Source organism: Microcaecilia unicolor, chromosome 2, assembly GCF_901765095.1.
Source record: "Microcaecilia unicolor chromosome 2, aMicUni1.1, whole genome shotgun sequence".
In the NCBI taxonomy this organism is placed as follows: Eukaryota; Metazoa; Chordata; class Amphibia; order Gymnophiona; family Siphonopidae; genus Microcaecilia; species Microcaecilia unicolor.
Genome location: NC_044032.1, coordinates 385908879 through 385930369, shown reverse-complemented (window position 1 = coordinate 385930369; position 21491 = coordinate 385908879). Strand labels below are relative to the sequence as shown.

Sequence of the window (21491 nt, the reverse complement as noted above, 5' to 3'; positions counted from 1 at the left end):
CCAAATTAAGGCACCTTTCTGCTCAATTAAGCTAGGAACCCTGCAACAGAATAACCTTCATAGGGGTTAGTTTTCTAAAACAGGTGCTAATATTTATGTGATGATCTTGCGTGTTTAGAATAATAGCATTTACATGCGTATGTGTGTAGGTCTGTGCGTAACTGCCAAAATTCTGCCTATGAGCTATTCTGTAATTACCCACGTAACCTATATGCGTGTATTTTCAATGGGGTGTACGCATGGAGAGTTTGAGCAGAGCATGGGTGGGACTCACACATGTAACTGTAGAATACCATGGGGCTCATTTTCCAAAGAGAAAAATGTCCAAAAAGTAGCATAAATCTGCATTTGGATGTTTTTCTCACAAAAACATCCAAGTTGGTATTTTCAAAACCAATTTTTAGACATTTTTCTATGAAGTTCATCAGAAGTGTGTTCAAATCACAAGGGGGTGTGTCAGGGGCATGTTAAGGGCGGGATCTGGGAATTCCTAACACTTGGACATTTTTCTGCCATAATGGAACAAAACAAAAACAGTCAGGGCTATAAGTTGGACGTTTTGGTCTAGACCTGTTTTATTAACAAATAAGCCACAAACAAATACCCTAAATGACCAGATGACTACTGCAAGAATAAAAAAATGACACCCCCCTTACTCCTTCAGTGGTCACTGATCTCCTCCCACCCTGCAAAGATGTAAATGAAACAGTCCATACCAGCCTCTATGACAGCCTCAGATGTTATGGCCAGTCCTATTAGAGCAGCAAGCAGGTCCCTGGAGTAGCCTAGTGATTGGTGCAGTGCACTGTGGAGAAGGGGACCCAGGCCCATCATCCACTTTAACTGTTAAACTTGTGGTGGAAAGTGTGAACCCTCCAAACCCCAGCAAAAACCTATTGTACCCACGAGTAGGTGACATCTGCAGGCATAAGAGTTATTATAGTGGTGTACAGTTGGGTACAGTAGGTGTTTGGTGGGTTTTGGAGGGCTCACCATGCAATATAAGGAGGTAATGGTGAGATGTGTACCTAGGACTTTTTATGTGAAGTCCACTGCAGTGCCCCCTTGGGATGCTGGGATGCCTGTGTGGCCAGTCTACTAGGAAAGCTTGCTCCTCCTATGTCCCATTGGCTTGATTTTTTGCATTTTTCATTTGGACATTTTTTTTAAATGGTCCGTAAAGTTAGACGTACTAAGCACAACAATGTCTAGGAAATGGTCATTTTCAAAGAAAAAAAATAGACATTTTTCTGGTTTGAAAATAGTCATTTTCATTACTTGATTTTTGGATGTTTTCAGCAAAACGTCCAAAGTTGGATTTAGACGTCATATCGAAAATGCCCCTCCACGTGTATATCTGTGACATTTAGGTGCTAACACGCCAGTCCTATGACTTGGGCTGAAATTTTAAGCATGTATTCAAGCAGTTATCCTATCATTCTATAAAGGAAAGTGGGCACCTACTGTATGTTCCTTTATAGAACAAGCTCGGTTCACTTAAACGGAGGCACCCAGTTATGGAAATGCATTGTCAAATGCATCATTGAAGGATTTAAGTGCAATCTTAAATATATCTAAGGAGGTTTCCAAGCAAATAGAAGAGAGTAATGCGTTCCACAGAGTTGGACCAGTAATTGAGAAAATACAGTGGCAGATGGAATCATAAATAATCTGTCTGAAGTTAGGGATGACTATGTAAAATGCTGTGAGCATCTAAGAGCTCAAGCGGGTGTGTACAGGATCAACAACTGCTCAAGAAAGAGTGGAGGTCCTGCCTGACAAATCTTAAAAACTTAACAGTAGGATTTTATAAGTGAGCCTGTGGGTTATTGGTAGCCAATGTACTGATCTGAGTAGGGAGGTGACATGGACAAATGTTTTGGCTCCTACAATCAATTTGATAGACGTATTTTGTATTAATTATATAGGCATTGTAAATCTTTACATCTGAGACTCTGATAAAGCGTGTTGCAGTAACCTAACTGGCTGATGACCAAGGTGGTGTTGATGCCCCTGTACAAGTCATTAGTGAGGCCCCACTTGGAGTACTGTGTTCAGTTTCAGAGGCCATATCTTGCTAAGGACGTAAGACGACTTGAAGAGGTTCAGAAAAAAATCAACGAAAATGGTATGGAGTTTGCGTCACAAGATGTATGAGGAGAGACTTGAGGACCTTAACATGTATACCCTGGAGGAAAGGAGAGACGAGGTGATAAGATACAGACGCTCAAATATTTGAAACGTATTAATCTAGAAACAAACATTTTCCGGAGATGGGAAGGTGGTAGAACTAGAGAACATGAATTGAGGTTGCAGGGGGGCCGAGTCAGGAATAATATCAGGAAGTACTTTTTCACAGAAAGGGTGGTAGATACCTAGAATATCCTACCACAGGAGGTGGTGGAGGTGAAAACGGTAACGGAATTCAAAAATGTGTGGGCTAAACAAGATGGATACCCACACCATTGACAGACCACCATAAAGCATATGTCTCCCTCCACTGGCGAACTCTCCTCAATCTCCACTTTCCTAAGTGCAAAGGCATAAAATACAAAGTACTGCACGCATCAACCTTCTCTTATGAGAGCACGCAACTCTGGAATACACTACCACGCAACCTGAAAACGATCTACGAACTAACCTACTTCCGCAAACTATTGAAGACTCATCTTTTTGAGAAAACTTACTGCAAGGATCAAAAAACATGAAGTCCACACACACTAAGAGAAATGTATCAGTACACTCTCTTCTGAGTTCTCTTCCCCCATATTCTCACCACACCTAAATCTCTACCCTCTTGTTATTGTTTTATCGCCCTATCAATTCCCCATTGTTACATTACATTGTTCTACTCCCCAAACTATACTTCGACGTTGACTTTGTCTTCCCATAACTCTTCACTATGTAACCTATAATCGTAATGCAACAAATTGTACTTCTACCATTCACAATATATTGTAAGCCACACTGAGCCCGCAAAAAGGTGGGAAAATGTGGGATACAAATGCAATAAATAAATAAATAAATAAAAGGAATTCTGTATAGAAGGCATGGAACTACACAAGTGTAGCAGTGATTAGAAGGCAACACCAGTAACTGAGAAGCAAAGGTAGTGCTGGGCAGACTTCTACAGTTTGTTCCCTGAAAGTGGCAAGGACAAATAAAGATCAAGTATACATATATAGTATCACATCATACCTTATGCTATGAGTTTATCTTGTTAGGCAGATTGGATGGACCGTACAGGTCTTTATCTGCCATCATCTACTATGTTACTATGTTGCTATGAGTGGATCAAAATATTAAGTGCTGATGGTTGAAGAAACGATTGGATCATACGCAGTTAAAGAAACAGCGTTGAACAACCAAAGAGGTCTGAGATTGAAAACTGAGATTAGGATCGAGTAATACACCTAGTACCTTTAATAAGTAGCTGGCATGTGGGATAGGAGAAGTGGATAAGCGAGCATATTTGAATCTCCTTCTGCTAGTTAGAGAGCTTGGGGTCCAGAGCCTGAGGTGAGGGGGCACATTTTAGCCCCCCCTGGCGCCGCCAACCCCCCCCATTTTAACCCCCCCATTTTGACCTCACTGCTGCCACCACCACCTTTGACCCCCCCCAGCGCCAACCCTTTCGACTCCTTCTTCCCGCCACCGCCAACCCTCCCCCGCCACTGCTGTCGGGTACCTTTGCTGGTGGGGGTCCCCAACCCCCACCAGCCGAAGTCCTCTTCTCCAGCGCTGCCGCGTTGCTGATCTGCAAGGGCAGGCTTCTGTTTCTGTGAGTCTGGCGTCCTGCACGTCCTGCATGAAGAGGTACCCAACAGCGGCGGTGGGGGAGGGTTGGCGGCAGGAGGGGGGTCAAGGAGGTTGGCGGCAGGGGGGCCAGGGCCAAATCTGCGGGGGCCCATGCCTCCGTGGCCCCATGTAACTATGCCCCTGCCCTACCCCATCTCTCCCACTGCTAGACCAATCCAGCATAAAAACCATACAATTACCACAGGACAAACTTTAACTTGACACCATAATGGAACCACCAAATCATACCATAGCTCCAACTCAACTCAAATAAGAACCAAAATAGCATAACACAAATCTTCCTTAGCATAGTGTGCACCTTACTTCCTAAATACCACAATTGTCACTCATGTGTCTCAGCCCATTGCATACACTGTATCTATTCAACACAATACTGCTGTATTGCATTCATATCATATATTTCTTATTACTCTTGCCAGTTGGTACATAAGTATTTTCCTCCCAGCTTGTGTTTATCTCTATTAATTTATCTAAATGGACCTCAATGTTTCCAGGCTTGGCAAATCTCCATTAGATGAAGGTTGCTCAGTATTTGTATATGAGCACCAACGCTATACTACTACTACTTAACATTTCTAAAGCGCTACTAGGGTTACGCAGCGCTGTACAATTTAACATGGAAGGACAGTCCCTGCTCAAGGAGCTTACAATCTAAAAAGACAGGTGTACAATCTAAAGATAATCACTGGAGTTAATCTTATCACTGGTGTTATTTCTTTTTTCAATCCTCATAGGACCAAGTCTTCATAAGCCAATGTAAAAAACTCCAAAATAGGAGAAAAACCATTGGCCCATAAGCCTTACGTCCTGAGTAGTATATATACACCAATGCTGGGAGAACAATACTCAATTCTTAAATCAATTGAAATCTGTCAACTGCTGACTTTCTATTATACAGATGATTTCAAATATCCAAATGTTCAATAGTTAACCACTAGTTTGAAAGTTCTAACATTAGGCCTTTTCATCAACTTACAGCCAGCCGTACACTTATCTTATTCGATGTTCTGTGACTCTGCTTGCAATGTATTATTTTGTCGTTACATTGTGTTGTATTTCTCCACAGCTAGCCCTCTGAAGCTGCTACCATCAATTGCTCATACTGGCTGTCACGTTCTAATGTGCTTTCTCCCAGTGGATATATTTCACTATCTAAATCCTTTGTTTCTTCTTCTTCAACGTCTTGTTAACGTCTCGTTTCGCAAACTACTATTGCTGCTTCAGGAAGGAAAATTTCAACCAAACATCGTCCGTTTGCCTTTTTGCGGATGGTACCATCATTCGTAACAGAGAGTGGACACCCTGGAGGGAATGGAAAACATGATAAAGGATCTGCAGAAGCTAGAAAAATGGTCTAATGTTTGGCAATTAAAATTCAATACAAAGAAATGCAAATTGATGCATTTAGGAGTAGAAATCCATGGGAGACATATGTGTTAGGCAGTGAGATTCTGATATGTACAGGCTGGGATAGGAATCTTGGGGTGATTGTATCTGAGGATCTGAAGGTGACGAAACAGTGTGACAAGGCGGTGGCCATAGCCAGAAGGATGCTAGGCTGTATAGAGAGAGGTATGACCAGCAGAAGGAGGTGTTGATGCCCCTGTACAAGTCGTTGGTGAGGCCTCACTTGGAGTATTGTGTTCAGTTTTGGAGGCCGTATCTTGCTAAGGATGTAAAAAGAATTGAAGCGGTGCAAAGAAAAGCTACAAAAATGGTATGGGATTTGCGTTACAAGACAAATAAGGAGAGACTTGCTGACCTGAACATGTATACCCTGGAGGAAAGGAGAAACAGGTACAGACGTTCAAATATTTGAAAGTTATTAATCCGCAAACAAATCTTTTCCGTAGACGGGAAGGCAGTAGAACTAAAGGACATGACATGAGGTTGAAGGGGGGCAGACTCAAGAAAAATGTCAGGAAGTAGTTTTTCACGGAGAGAGTGGTGAATACTTGGAATGCCCTCCCGCAGGAGGTGGTGTAGATAAAAACTATAATGGAATTAAAAAATGCGTGGGATACACATAAAGGAATCCTGTTTAGAAGGAATGGATCCTCAGAAGCTTAGTGGAGATTGGTTGGCAGCACCAGTGGTTGGGAGGCGGGGCTAGTGCTGGGCAGACTTCTATGGTCTATGCCCCAAAAATGGCAAGGATAAATCAAGGTCAGGTATACATATAAAGTAGCGCATAAGAGTTTATCTTGTTGGGCAGACTGGATGGACCGTTACAAGGGGAGGCATGAGGGAGTACAAGCAGTGTTTTCCCAGTGTCCAATAAATATCTATTTTGCTTGGTTTTGGTTTGTTTTTTTTTTTTTTTTTTTGCATTGGAAGTGTTTTATTGATGTTTATCACTTCAAACCTAAAATCAGAAGTTCTAATTCTGATTCACCTTAATCTTTGGTTCAGCCAGCTTAATCATGGCCCAAGTTAGTGCAGGAGATCACTCATGGAGGACTTCATCCTCAAAAAGGAAGATATCTCTTCAACTCCCTCAGGAGGTTTCATCAAGGATGCACTCTGATTTCACATATCCCTGCCCCCTGTTGACTGTAATTCAGAATCAGAACACTCACAGGAGATAGACTAGAATTTACAAGAACTAGAGTCAGATAGGAATGACTGTGTGGGTAGCCTATGAGGACCCCTCTTTCTAATGTTTGTAACAGAATGTCCCACTTGATCTCCTGGGCTACAAAAGAAAACAGAGAGAAACGCTCCAATCCTAAAGATACTGTCACTTAACATGGGGAGCAGCAACTGCTTCTCCTCTACGTGTCAACTTCCCCCTCCCACCCCCAAACCCCATTTGACATTATTGCCCCCCAACACCATTTACATTTAATATCAGTTCCCAATAAAGGTATCAATTAATAGTATAACAAATAACAGACATAGACATTAAGGGGGAGATTCTATATATGACACCTAAAAAGCAGTGCTGAAATCAGAGCCGACTAAGAGTATTCTATAATCGGCGCCTAGATTTAGGCGCAGTATATAGCAGTGGCCCCTGGACCCCCTGCCGATGACCCTCTTGACCCCCCCTCCTGCCGGCAACCCGCCATCGCCTACCTTTGCTGGCGGAGGACCCCAACCCCCGCCAGCCAAGCCAAAGTCCACTTCTTCCCAATCCCATGCAAGGCTTCATTCTAGTCTGACACGTTGTACATGCAGGACGTCAGACTAGAACAAAGCCTTGCGCAGGATTGGGAAGAAGAGGACCTCGGCTCGGCTGGCGGGTGTTGGGGTCCCCCGCCAGCAAAGATAGGTGATGGCGGGTTGGTGGCGGGAGGGGGGTCGAGAGGGTCATCGGCAGGGGGGGTCAAGTTGGTGGCAGGGGGGGTTGACAATGGCGGGGGGGGGGGGGGGTCGATGGCACCCGGGGGGGGGGGGCTAAAATGTGCCCCCTCAACTCGGGCTCTGGACCCCCTCCTGCCGAAGTCTGGCTACGCCCCTGGTATATAGCATATGCTCAGTTGATATCTCAGTGCCTAAAACTTTGTGCATCCATTTACATCAATGAAAATGTGGCGTAAATCCTGGTGCATAGATTTAGGCACACTGGGCCATCTTCTATAACTATGTGTATAAATTTCAGAACGCTCACAAAATGCCCATTTTCCCACCCATAACCATGCCTCTTAGAAGTTATAAGTTTGACGCACTTTATTACAGAATACGTTTAGTGAGTTGTGTGTGCAAATTCTAAATAGTGCCAATTACTGCTCATTATTGCTTGTTAAGTGCTGTTATCAGCGCTCATTAGCTTGTTAAGTTATGCGCATTGTTATAGAATCCATTTGGATTTCCACCCAGATCTCCAGGTGTGCTATACAGAATCTGGGGGTAAGTGGAAGTTAACAGGCCACAGCTTTGTTTATTGTCAGCAAATATTCCATCAACACCCAGGCTATCTTAAAGAATTAATAATCAATTAAACAGAACTTGAACCAACCAAAATGTGTTACCTGCCTTGTCAGCTAGAGGGCTTGTCATTCACCTTGTGGCTACTGCTTGCCACCCCGCCATGCCCAGCTGGGGCTTAAGGAATCCAGCAAGGACCTCCTTGCAACGATGGCCTGGTCACATGATCCCACAATTATACCCTAATTCTCACCACCAGGTGAAAATTAAGGACTACAATTTGTTACCACACAATTAGCCCAAAGTAGCTGCAGTGACAGCCCACTGCGACAGTGTGATGCATAATGCCAGAATCGCACAGAAAACTGCTTCTATGAACCAGACCCGTGTGACTGAAGTTTAATTTACAACTGTCTTTTTCAAGACCTAGTTCATGTTTTTGTCTCAAGATTTTTACTTATCATTTGAAACTTGAGATTTTTCATATCGTCAATCCATGAGTTTTTTTGACTACGGTCACAAGACTCCTGATGTAGGCCATTAGGCCGAAACACAACTGTCAGCTATCATTGCGTTGTGTCGAGTCATTTTTAAAGAATATATTAATGAGTTCTGTTTTAAATAAAATTAATAAATATTGTTTGTTGGATTTTTAACATTTGATTTGGTTCCAGTTTTTTGGATAAGCCTGGTTTTCATTCCAACTTCTTTTATTTTTACTACCCACCCACCCACCAGGCTGGAAAAAAGGTGGAGGGAAGAAGGAAATGCCGCCCCCGAGGATTGAGGGAATGAGCCCGAGCCTCAGAGTGCAGCTATATTAAGGACTGCCCACTCTTCTCCATGCCAGTAAGCTACTCATTCAGGGCCTGGCGAATTTGCGGCAATCAGGATTTTAAACCAACACAACCCAATCATTGCAAGGGAGGGGAACTGATAGGGAGCCCACCCCTTCCTTCCAACCCTCCCCTTTGCCAGACTAATCGGGACCCCCAACGGAGCAGGTGCAGTGCTGCCCCCTGTTAAAGGGGGGGGGGGCAATTGGGACCGGGCCCTCACCCGTAATTCATTCATCAAATCCTTAAGGAACTTCAAATGAAGATCTGACAGAGACACCACTCACTATCCCTGTGGTGTCAAAACAGCTGGATGTCAAGTAAGGAGGTCAACCACCTTTATCTAAAGGTAGCTGCTTTGAATTACCAAATCATCAGTTCAAAAGAAGTCACAGACATCAAAATGCCATGTGCCAGTTCCACTAGGAAGAGATCCACAACCCTTAGACCTTTTTGGTGTTAACCACACTTTCTAGTCATATATCAACATATTATCTGTTGTAGTGCAGTGCATGTAACTCTATTATAGAAAAGTTGGAAAACCTCTTAAACTTTATTCCTTCAGATAATAAACAGAAAAGAAAATAACATGATACCTTTTTTATTGGATTAACTTTATATATATATATATATATATATATATATTTACTGCCTTTTTGAAAGAATTCACTCAAGGCAGTGTACAGTAAGAATAAATCAAACATAAGCAACAGACAATTACAGCAGTAAAAATATTCAAGCTTAATACATTTTTTTGGATTAGATCAGAGATATTTCATCATGTTGACACCCACCAGACAGGACTTAAAGATCTGGGCTTTCTATCCCACTATAAACCATAAAATGATATTGCTTTCTCACCCTCTTATCAGCCATCCATCTCTCCCTGTCTCTTATCCACTAAGCTCTCCCTGTTTCTCACCTAACCCTCCACATTCTCTTCTTGTGAGACTGTCATTGGAATTCTTTTGTGTTTTGCTTATATATTCTGATATTTGTCAACATTTGCTTATATCTGATCTGAAGAAGGGTTAACTTCGAAAGCTAATCAAAACATGTATGTTAGTTCAATAAAGGTATCGTCTTATTTTCTCTGTTTTGTTTTATTTCTATTTATTACCTTTAAAAGTGGACTAACACCACTTCCTTCAGATAAGAAGGTTGTTCCCCCCCCCCCCCCCCGAGGAAATAGAGAATGCAAGTGAGCTACAACGAGCAGCTCATTTGCATTCCATTTCCTTGACGCATGGCCATTCCTTACCGATTCGCTATGGAATCGGTAAGGGAACGGCTCTTCCAAGGACTTTAGTGCATCTAGCCCTTAGTATCTACAGGCAAGATGATGTGTAGTAAGTACCTAGTATAATCTGCTTAAGTTAATTTCAATATTGCCCCAAGAGGTTCAACCTAATTTATATAGTAGTGACCTAGACAGAACTAATTCTTTAGTGGAATCTGAGGTTAACATGGAGGGGTAGGTAGTAAGAATGTAGGTAGTGAGAATGTTGACACAATTATCTCTGGTTATCCTCTCTCTGGCCCATGCCACCTGCCACTAACCAGGTGGGCCAGAGTCCACAGCCAACTTAGACCCACCCATGGCTACACAGCTGATCTATAGGAGCCTGGAATATGGCATAGTTTATTTATTTATTTATTGCATTTGTACCCCACATTTTCCCACCTATTTGCAGGCTCAATGCGGCTTACATAGTACCGTCAAAGGCGTTTGCCTAGTCGGTTGATAGCAGATACAAGGTTGTATAGTGATCAAATGAATTAAAGTGGAGGGTCGGAAGGGATGAAGATTGAGTGTTGTCCAGTATGATTATTGTTGCTGGGTTGAGGAGGTTTACGTGGGTTCGTTGGGGTAGGCTGTTTTGAAGAGGTTGGTTTTTAGTGATTTCCTGAAGTTCAGGTGTTCGTGTATTGTTTTCACAGCTTTTGGGAGGCCATTCCATAGTTTTGCGCTTATATAGGAGAAACCGGATGCGTAAGTTGTTGTGTATTTCAGTCCTTTGCTATTTGGGTAGTGTAGGTTTAGGTAGGATCTTGACGATTTGACTTTGTTTCTTATTGGCAGGTCTATAAGATCTGTCATGGATCCTGGGACTACGCCGTATATGATTTTGTGGACTAAGGTGCAGATTTTGAAGGTGATCTGTTCTTTCATTGGGTGCCAGTGCAACTTTTCACGAAGAGGTTTGGCACTTTCGAAGCATGTTCTGTTGAATATCATCCTGGCTGCTGTATTTTGGGCGGTCTGGAGTTTTTTTTATGAGTTGTTCTTTGCAACCCACGTAGATTCTGTTGCAATAATCTGCATGGCTTAGGACCATTGATTGTATTAGATATCTAAAGGTTGCTCTAGGGAAGAAAGGTTTTAGTAGTTTGAGCTTTCACATTTTCTTTGTTACTGAGTTTACTTGGGTCTCGAGAGTAAGGTTGCGGTCAAGTGTGATGCCGAGTATTTTCAAACTGTCTGAGGTAGGGAGGGTATGTCCTGGAGCATTTATGGTTGTGGGTTTGTGCTTGTTATGTTGAGAGGAGAGGATGAGGCTATATGTTTTTTCATTGTTTAGTTTCAGTTGGAATGAGTTTGCCCAGGGTCCATGATGTTCAGGCCGTCATTGATTTTGTTGGCTATTTCTGTCAGATCATGTCTGAAGGGGATGTATATTGTAACATCATCTGTGTAGATGAATGGGTTAAGGCCGTGATTGGATAAGGACTGTGCTAGTGGGATCATCATCATGTTGAAGAGTATTGGTAATAGTGGTGATCCCTGGGATACGCCGCATACTGCTTTCCAGGGTGGTGATATATCTGACTTTGATTTTACTTGATAAGTTCTGGTGGTTAGAAAACCTTTGATCCAGTTGATTACATTTCCTTCAATTCCAAAGTGGATCCCAAAATTTGCAGCATCAAGCCTAAAGAAGATGTCAAAGATATGCTGACAAACCCCCATGTGACTCTGTTTGGTAATAAAATGAAAGAGAGGGTATATGTCATGAAAGAACAGGATGCTCAGGGTTTCAGACCTCAACTCGGAAATGGCATTATAAGCCATATAAATAAAATTTGGCTTCTCCGTCAAAAACAACTTTTGACTTCATACATAAGAACCAGCATCCCTGTTTAGAGGAGACAGACACGTGAAGCAACTGTTTGCCCTGGGAGTTGTAGTATGGAGTGTTGTCACGATTTGGGTTTCTGCCAGGTACTTGTGACCTGGCTTGGCCACTGTTTGGAAAACAGGATACTGGGCTGGATGGACCATTGGTCTGACCCAGTATGGCTACTCTTATGTCCTTAAAAACGAGAAAAAAGTAAGCCAATGTAACTATGTCAAGAAGTCTCAGACAGTAAAGCAGAAATTTCACAATCTGAAAAGTTAGTAAAATGTTTTCTTTGTCTAAATGCTTGTTTTTCTGTTTTTGTTTTTTTTTGCACGACGATTTCCTTTAGCAGCTGCTTTCCGAATCTCTCAGGGCTTGCAAGCAAAGCCTAATGTGCAGAATTAACTCTTATTTTCAGTCAGTCTCCACCCTCCTGCAACGTAGTAAATATACACACACGCACGGGTTAGTCCGGACGAGCCCTTTTGTGAGTGTGTGTGGGGGTATGTCCTGGATCAGCCATTAATCATATCCCTTCTCTCTTCCATAAAAGGGGAGCGAAGTCCGATCACCGACACAGAGAGGAAAATCCAGAAAAGTTTCTTGCGGTCGTTGCCGGGTGAGGATCGCCGCCACATTCGAGCGGAAGAGAAGGAGGGTGGTCGAAGCGCAAGGAGACCTCGGCAGCCTTAATACAGGGCGGCTCCTTTGTTGCATTATGACGTGTCCTGGGAGCTTTGTGACGGTGCACTGAGGCTCCTTTTGTTGTATTGTGACGTGCACTGGGACCGCTGTGCTTGCGGCGGCTGCGCTGGGATGGCGAGCATTACCCGTCTAGGACTCAGCCTAGCGCTCCTGCTTCTCTCCACCATGCGGTGCCCCGAGCCGGCTGGAGCGGAGGAACCTTCCTGCCAGAGCGCCTTTGACCTCTACTTCGTGTTGGACAAGTAAGTGACCCAGCTGGATCATGGAAGGGCTAGTGGTGGTGCTGTGGGCTTTGCCACTCCCGCTGCCTTGCGCGCCAGGCTGTTGTGCGGTTAAAGTGCAATCTTCGATCTGTGGTTTGGGTAAACCCGAGGTGCGAGAATGGTGTTGTGCTCTGGGGATTCTGTAGCGAAGCTGATGCTCTGTGTGCTTGGTTTGTGGCTTCTTGGTGTGCGTGTGGCATGCTTTTACAAGTCTTTGCAGTGCAGAAGAAGCATTTCCTCAGTGCTTATCTGATATGTACTGGCTTACTCCAAGTGTGTGGAGAGAGAGAGAGAGAGAGAAAGAAAGAAACACAAACTCCTCACACTGGTACTGTGCCAGGATTTGCCAGCTGTGAGACGAGAGGCAGCGATCCTAGGGATGGGGAGCTGTTTGTGTCCCAGTTCAGATTCAGATATGAAAAGACTGGTTCTTCCTCTGTTTGATCGCTTTTTTTTTCTTTGATCCACATTCCAGAGTTGGCAATAACTTTTCTGACTGTTTAGTTTCCTCCTACTCCTTTGGGGTTTCAGCTCAATCAGAACTAGGGCTGGGATCTGGCATCAGGAGTCTTCATGTGCAATTTACCTCAGGGATTTTCCTGGGATTAATATCCTAGTCCAGTGCTTGTAGTGACAGTCCTTGGCCAGGAGGAGGGGCATGCACTAGTATTCCTTCCACTTCCACAACCCTCACCCTGCAGCCATTGGCCCTAACCTTTGCATAACCTTTTCATGGTGACTGGGACTCCCTCTCCCGCCAAAGCCTGTGAACGTTGCTGCCTCTGCAGCATCCACAGCCCCAGCTGACTTGCAAAGCAAAAGGAACTGTCAGTTGAACCCAGATCTCTCAACACAGTGTTGTGCCTCTGAGCAACCATGTTGGGCCTAATAATTTGCCCTCAGTTAAGATTCAAATGCTTATAATAATTAGAATTTGGCAAGATCCATTTCATTCAAAATGTTAACAGTGTGATCAGTGTTCCTCCCCCCCCCCCCAACATTCTCTTTAGTAAGGTAACAACATAACACAATGTATAATACCAAACTAATCCCCCGGCAAGGGATGGGGACTACCCCAAATCGCCAAACAAAATATGAAGACCAATACCAACCCAAGTACACCCCCCATTCCATAGCAAACTACTGACATACAACATAACCCCAATCACTGTCACTCAATAGAAAAAACACACCGGTGTGTGCTTTCTATCTTGTTTCCCCTTTGTTGTGGAATTCCCTTCCCCTCCTTGTTTGATCTGAGCAAGTCTTTTAAAACGTTTAAACTTTTTTTGAAGACTTGGTTCTTTAAAAGGCCTTTTCTTTCAATCAGCTTGGAGTGACTGATCCCTATTGCTCTTATGGTCTGTTCCTTTTTCCTTTCCTTACAATGGCTTGTCCTTCCTTGCCCTTTTCCCATGTCTACTCTTAGGTAGATATGAGTATGATATGACTGTGTATCAGGGGCGTAGGCAGACCTGCCATTTTGGGTGGGCCCAGAGTTAACCTGGGTGGGCCCTTCTCACCCCCAACGCTACCCCTGTACATACATACAGTATAGTGGGTTTTTAAAAAAATGATCTGTCTGCCCGTTTTTCTCTGAACCCCCTCTCCCCGGTCCTACCTCAGAGTCATTGTCCCTCACAATTCCTATAGGTATCTTGCGCCGGCCCTGCAGGCTTCTCTCTACCACATTCCCACCAAAAAAACAAGAAGTGACATCATTGAGGGCAGGACATGACAGAGAGAAGCCTGCAGAGTCGGTGCAGGATGCCGCTAGCAGTAGCTCTGAGGTAGACTGGGAGGGGGGTAGAGAGACGGGCAGATGCCAGGCCACAAGTGAAGAGGGAGCGATAGTAGTGAGGTGCTGCCACTGAAGAGTTTTGGGGGCCTCATGGGCTGCTGACTGGGTGGGCCTGAGGCAAGAATGGGTAGGGCCTGTGCCCACCCAGGCCCACCCTTAGCTACGCCACTGCTGTGTATTCTTTCCTGTCACGATTTGTAGTTCCTTTCTGATGATCTCTTTTTATTTTTAATTTTGTAAACCGCTGTGATCTGTCAGTTAGGTATGGTGGTACATCAAGCGCAAATAAACCAGAAGCCATTTAAGTTATTGATATTTATTCTAAGCGCGTCTGGTATCTACAAGTTTTTATGGTTTGGGATCAGAGAATGTGACTCGGTTTCTATCTGTTCCATCTGCGCGATTATCCTTGAGAAGTAGTTCCAAATTAACTTTGGATATTCCTTCAATGAAAAATGTTAAGTTAATATCCGTTTTGTAATGCTCTTTTGTGTACTAGAGCGCTAAAATTTGGAATAGTGTTCCAGTTCATATTAGACAGATCACTTCATCTTTACAGTTTCGCAAAGCTTTAAAAACCCATTTGTTTTCTTTGAGTTTTGAGCGTGTTTCTTTTAACATTCATAAAGTACTGATTGAATTTTATATTGTAAATGCAATTCCCTTCTATTAGATGTGAGTCTTAGTGTAATCCGCTTTACAGCTATGCCTGGAATAGACTTCCTGAGCCGGTACGTCAAGCACCATCTCTGGCCGTCTTCAAATCTAAGCTAAAAGCCCACCTTTTTGATGCTGCTTTTAACTCCTAACCCTTATTCACTTGTTCAGAACCCTTATTTTATCATCCTCACTTTAATATTTATTTATTACATCTGTATCTCACATTTTCCCACCTATTTGCAGGCTCAATGTGGCTTACATAATACCATAAAGGCGATCGCCAAGTCCGGTATGGAAACAAATACAATTTGATATTAGGGTCGGGTAAGGATAGTATATTCAGGTACATAGGGATAGAAAATAGGAAGGAATATATAATGTCCAATACAATCTATGTTTAAGCGTTAAACAAGCAGCACAGCCTTCCATGACTAACAAGTTATGAAACTCATTTTTCCAATGCTAAAAAGTAGGCATTCCCTTATCTCTTGTTTGTCCTGTTTGTCTGTCCTAATTAGATTGTAAGCTCTGTCGAGCAGGGACTGTCTCTTCATCATAGACGCCTTGTATAAGAGGCTTGGGGAGCATACGCCTCCCCAGCCCAGCTGTGACCTTCCCCGCCTTCTTCCTCCTCCAAATGTAGCCCTGACTCGAGTCCCGCTGAATTCTGCTGCCGCCGTCGCTTCTGTTGAGTGGCAGTAGGAACAAGCACCACACTGAACCGCTGCCGCTGCTTCTCTCCACAGCCAGCATAAGAACAAAAAGAAGCACGGGACCGCAACAACCTTCAGGCATGTGCTGTCGGCTCTGCCGTCCTTTGCCCCTGCTGATGTCAATTTCCCGTTCCAGGGGCAGAGCCGAAAGCGCATGCCTGAAGGCTGCTGCGGCCCCGCGCTTCTTTTTGTTCTTGTGTCAGCGCTGCTGTAGAGAGGCCCAGAGGGAGAGAACATGGCTGGAAATGGTAAGGAAGTGAGGACGCTGGAGGAGAGCGAGAGAGAGTGGAAAAGAGCAGGGAGAGCCAGAGAGAGAGATGGGGAGAGAAAGAGGGGCCATGGAAAAGAGAAGGGGAGAGAAAGAGGGGCCATGGAAAAGAGCATGGGAAAGGCAGAGAGAGATGGGGAGAGAAAGAGGGACAATGGAAAACAGCAGGGGAGAGCCAGGGACGTGGAAAAGAGCAGGGGAGAGTCAGAGAGAGAGAGATGGGGAGAGAAAGAGGGGACATGGAAAAGAGCAGGGGAGAGCCAGGGACATGGAAAAGAGCAGGGGAGAGCCATGAACATGGAAAAGAGCAGGGGAGAGCCAGGTACATGGAAAAGAGCAGGGGAGAGCCAGGTACATGGAAAAGAGCAGGGGAGAGTCAGAGAGAGATGGGGAGAGAAAGAGGGGACATGGAAAAGAGCAGGGGAGAGCCAGAGAGAAGATGCTGGATGGAAGAGGGGAACAGAGAGAGAGAAATGAGTGGAAAGATGGGGAGAGAAAGAGGGGACATTGGCAGGAGAGAGAGAGAGAGAAGCTGCTGGGGAGAAACTGGGGGAGACCCTAGCTATCAGATGGAGAAGTGCTGAATGAAAGGAGGGAGAAAGAGGGAAAATGCTGGAAGGAGGGGGCAGAAAGAGGGAAGACGCTGGATGGAAGGGTAGAGAGGGAAAGAGGAAAGACACTGGGAGGATGGGGAGAGAGAGGACATGCTGAATGGAAAAGGGTCAAGAGAGAGAGAGAGAGAGAGAATTGTCTAGAAGGAAGGGGAGGCACAGGGAGACAATGGATGGAAGGATTGGGAGACGGTAATGGGTGGAAAGATGGAGAAAGAGGGATGACACTGGTAGGAGAGAAAGAGGGAAGGTGCTGGACATGGATGGATGGAGGGGAGGGAAGACAGGCAGGAGATGTACATGGATGGAGGGGATGGAAGAGAGGAGAAATCTGGACATGGATGGAGTGGAGGGCAGGGAAGAGAGGAGAAATGTCGGACAGGGATGGAGGGAAGGAAAGACAAAGGAAGGAGATGCATACGGATGGAGGGGAAGGGAGAGAGGAGAAATGCTGGACATGGATGGAGGGGAGGGAAGTAGATGCACATGGATGGAGGGGAGTGAGGAGAAATGCTGGATATGGATGGAGGGAAACTGCTGAATTTAAGAGCTGTATAGGAACACTGAAGGATGGGGACAGTGCTACAGATGGTAGACAGGACGCATAAGGACACAGGAGGATGGTGGACATGGTGAGAGAAAAAATATCAAATAGAAAGAAGACACTGCATAAAACAGAAGACACTGGGACCAAAGCGAATAGAAAAACTAAATGCTCAGACAACAAAGGTAGAAAAAAGTATTTTATTCAGAATATGCCAGCTTTTGGAAAATGTGCATCTGTGATATTTTGCATTTAAGTTTTAATTTTTCTAGTATTGCTACATGCTAAGTCTGACTTCTTGAGGTAACTTTCCAGTTCAGTATTTTGCCTTCATATGAGATGTGTATGAAACTGGCTGAGATCCACAACGGGTCAAGAAAGACTGACAGCTTTATGTTTACTGAACATTGAAAGTGATCTTGTTGGAGATATTAACCCTGAGCAGATCATTGACACCTATGATGTGAAGTCTAGTCGCCGGATGTTACTTCACTAATGTGACCATTTCATTTTGGGATTTTCCATGGATGGAAATAGCAGTGTTTCATAACTGATAACATTTTTTAATAGTATACATTAGTTAATACATGCTTTGAGCAACTGCTTTTTTTCTTTGACATATGATACATATCTAATATCTAAATTTAATATAAGGTATTAATTGTGACTATTTTACTTTTACTTATTTTTTTTTCTGTGTGTTGTCAGACAATTATGGATGTAAGCCCCACCCCTGGCCCCACCCATAACCCTGCCCCCTTTAGCCTCCCCAAACAGTTGGGCCACCGACCGCCTATGCTCTTCATGTTCAAGTGTACAGCGCTGCGTACGTCTAGTAGTGCTTTAGAAATGATAAGTAGTAGTAGTAATAGATGTGAGTCTTAGTGTAATCCGCTTTACAGCTATGGTTAAAGACGGAATATGAATGATGTAAATAGAATAGAATAGAGTAACCTTTCATACCTTACTACTACTACTACTTAACATTTCTAGAGCGCTACTAGGGTTACGCAGTGCTGTACAAATTAATAACTAAGGACGGTCCCTGCTCAGAAGAGCTTACAATCTAAAGGACGAAATGTCAAGTTGGGGTAGTCTCGATTTCCTGAGTAGAGGTGTTGTGATTAGGTGCAGAAGGCGACATTGAAGAGGTGGGCTTTGAACAATGATTTGAAGATGGGTAGGGAGGGGGCCTGGCGTATGTGCTCAGGGAGTTTGTTCCAAGCATGGGGTGAGGCGAGGCAGAAAGGGCGGAGCCTAGAGTTGGCGGTGGTGGAGAAGGGTACTGAAAGGAGGGATTTGTCTTGAGAGCGGAGGTTACGGGTAGGGACGTAAGGGGAAATGAGGGTAGAGAGGTAAGGAGGGGCTGCAGATCGAGTGCATTTGTAGGTTAGTAGGAGAAGCTTGAACTGTATGCGGTATCTGATCGGAAGCCAGTGAAGTGACTTGAGAAGAGGGGTGATATGAGTATATCGGTCAAGGCGGAAGATAAGACGTGCGGCAGAGTTCTGGATGGACTGAAGGGGGGATAGGTGGCTAAGTGGGAGGCCGGTGAGGAGTAGGTTGCAGTAGTCAAGGCGAGAGGTAATGAGAGAGTGGATGAGAGTATGGGTGGTGTGCTCAGAGAGGAAGGGGCAAATTTTGCTAATGTTGTAGAGGAAGAAGCGACAGGTTTTGGCTATCTGCTGGGTATGCGCAGAGAAGGAGAGGGAGGAGTCGAAGATGACACCGAGGTTGCGGGCAGATGAGACAGGGATGATGAGGGTGTTATCAACTGAGATAGAGAGTGAAGGGAGAGGAGAAGTGGGTTTGGGTGGGAAAACAATAAGTTCAGTCTTGGCCATGTTAAGTTTCAGGTGGCGGTTGGACATCCAGGCGGCAATGTCGGATAAGCAGGCCGATATTTTGGCCTGGATTTCCGCAGTGATGTCTGGTGTGGAGAGATGCAGCTGGGTGTCGTCAGCATAAAGATGATAGTGGAAACCATGAGATGAGATCAGGGAGCCTAAGGAAGAGGTGTAGATTGAAAAAAGGAGGGGCCCAAGGACAGATCCCTGAGGAACTCCAACAGAGAGCGGGATAGGGGAGGAGGACGAACCATGAGAGTGTACTCTGAAGGTATGATGGGAGAGATAAGAGGAGAACCAGGAGAGGACAGAGCCCTGGAACCCAAGGGAGGACAGTGTGTCAAGAAGTAGGTTGTGATTGACAGTGTCAAAAGCGGCGATTGCCCATGGTATTTGGTATTTACGTTAAGATCCTGAGTGGGAACTTGGTCTGAGCCAGTAGGAGGTATTGATGTCCCCTTTATGCAAGAAATAAAGTTTCTGTACCTGTTCTATTCAATAGCCTTCCTTTAGATGTGAGAATGGAGCAAAATTATCTTCACTTTTGCAGAGCAGTGAAGATGTGGATATTTCTGGAGTTAGGAGGTTTCTGTGTAGGGTGCTATAGTGGGGCTGTGCCTGCTGAGGTGTAGAAAGGGGATTTGGAAATGGAGAGGAGGACTTGCAATTTGGAAGTGAGTTGGAGGAGTGGGGGAGGGTAGTGTAAGCTGATGATAACATTGCCGCTGAATGGATGGATTTTATGTTTTACATTTGTGTGTGTGTTGTACATGTTTTTGGTTATTATGTTGACTACGCACATTGGTTTGGTACTCAAATGTTAATAGTAGAAGTGGTTAATAAATAAATAAATAGTGAATTACAATTTTGGTTCATTTTGAGCCACTTTGGGTGAGAGTTGGCTGTGCCTTGAATCTGAGGACAGAATCTAGTACAGAAGAGATTTAAATTTAATCCAGATTGACTTGTTCATCTCTCCTTAACATGCAGCACTGACCGATTCTGGGCACCTAGCCAGAGGAGAAGGCCTTTCATTAATTTGGAAAGATACAGCTGATTCAAGAGCATTTTTTTCATGTGCTTTTGTCATAGTACACCCCAGCAGAGGCTATAACCTAAACAGGCTCTCCAAAAGATTCATAACTATCATGATCAGGAAAAAATGCAAGTGTGGTTGAAATTTTATCCCATAGTGTCAATATGTGCAAAAATGTATCCCACGAGTTAGTCCCCTCGGCTGTAAATTCATCAGGAGTTTGGCCTGTCTCCTAAATTCAAGTGTGCTTATTTTCATTGCATTTTGTCAGTGATTTACAAGCATGCAAACATGGAGGATGTTACTTTTTCATTCTGACCCCCTTCAAGATCTTCAGGGCCTCACTGGCCAGAATTCTGCTTGCATCAAATGGATGAGCCTCGCCAATATGATTCTGCATAAAGGTCATTAAAATATAGAGGAAACATGCAAACCTTGTCCTATTTGTTCTCTGCACTGTGGATATATTAGTTCTTACATATTTTCCTGTTTATTTTAGGTCCGGCAGCATAAAGCAAAACTGGCATGAGATATACGAGTTTGTGGAACAGCTTGTGGAAAGATTTGTGAGGTATCTGTTTTTATTCTTTTTGTTTCCAGTATTCACTTTCATAGATTGACCATCTCACAGAATATAGAGGTGGTTGTGCTGGGGGGTGGAGGGTGAGGCAGTCTGTACTTCCCTAGCATTGTGGGTGATTCTGTTGTTAGTGTGATCAAAATAATATCCCTGACCTGGGGCCAGATACACTGGTTCTAGCCAGGGTTGCCAGGTGGAAAATTTTTTGCCAGCCCAATCCAGCCCAAAAAACAGCCCAAAACCCGCCCAAACACAAACCCCGCCCCTGACACCCCCCACCCCTGCGTCATCACCCCCGCCCCCGCCGTCATCAACCCCGCCCCCGCCGTCACCGGCCCCGCCTCCCACGTCACCGGCCCCGCCCCCGCCGTCACCGGCCCCGCCTCCCACGTCACCGGCCCCGCCTCCCCGTCATCGGCCCTGCCTCCACGTCATCGGCCCCGCCTCCCACGTCACTAACCCCGCCCAAAACGTCACTAACCCCGCCCAAAAACGTCACTAACCCCGCCCCCCCACGGCCGAAAAAACCGCCCTGAAGCCCAAAAAACAGCCCAAAAAACCGCAACCCGCCGCGGGCAAAAATTTCCCGCGGCGGGTCGCGGAAAACCGCCCAATTGGGCGGTAAAACCGCCCACCTGGCAACACTGGTTCTAGCCAGTCTAAAGCAAACATTTAGGTAGCTAGGAATGCACAAGGGGGTTTTCTGTGGCTCTAACGTATGCCCTTAGCAGCCACTGAGAACCCCATGCAAATGTATTACAATGAGCTCATTAGTATTCTAATGAGCTCAATCATAATCTAATGTGTATTTCAAGG

General features: G+C 44.6%; 1 protein-coding gene across 2 annotated transcripts in view; it reads left to right on the top strand.

Annotated features, from left to right (window-relative positions):
- Positions 1 to 11852: 11852 nt before the first annotated feature.
- Positions 11853 to 21491, top strand: part of ANTXR2 (ANTXR cell adhesion molecule 2) — a 437579-nt gene continuing 427940 nt past the window's right edge. Inside the window, exons 1-2 of one of the 2 annotated variants that reach the window (XM_030190556.1) lie at positions 11853 to 12594; positions 20595 to 20666. In XM_030190556.1, the coding sequence (XP_030046416.1) occupies positions 12464 to 12594; positions 20595 to 20666 (203 nt within the window). In that variant the 5' untranslated portion in view covers positions 11853 to 12463. The remainder of the gene's footprint in view (positions 12595 to 20594; positions 20667 to 21491) is intronic. The other variant, XM_030190557.1, reaches the window with a different exon arrangement.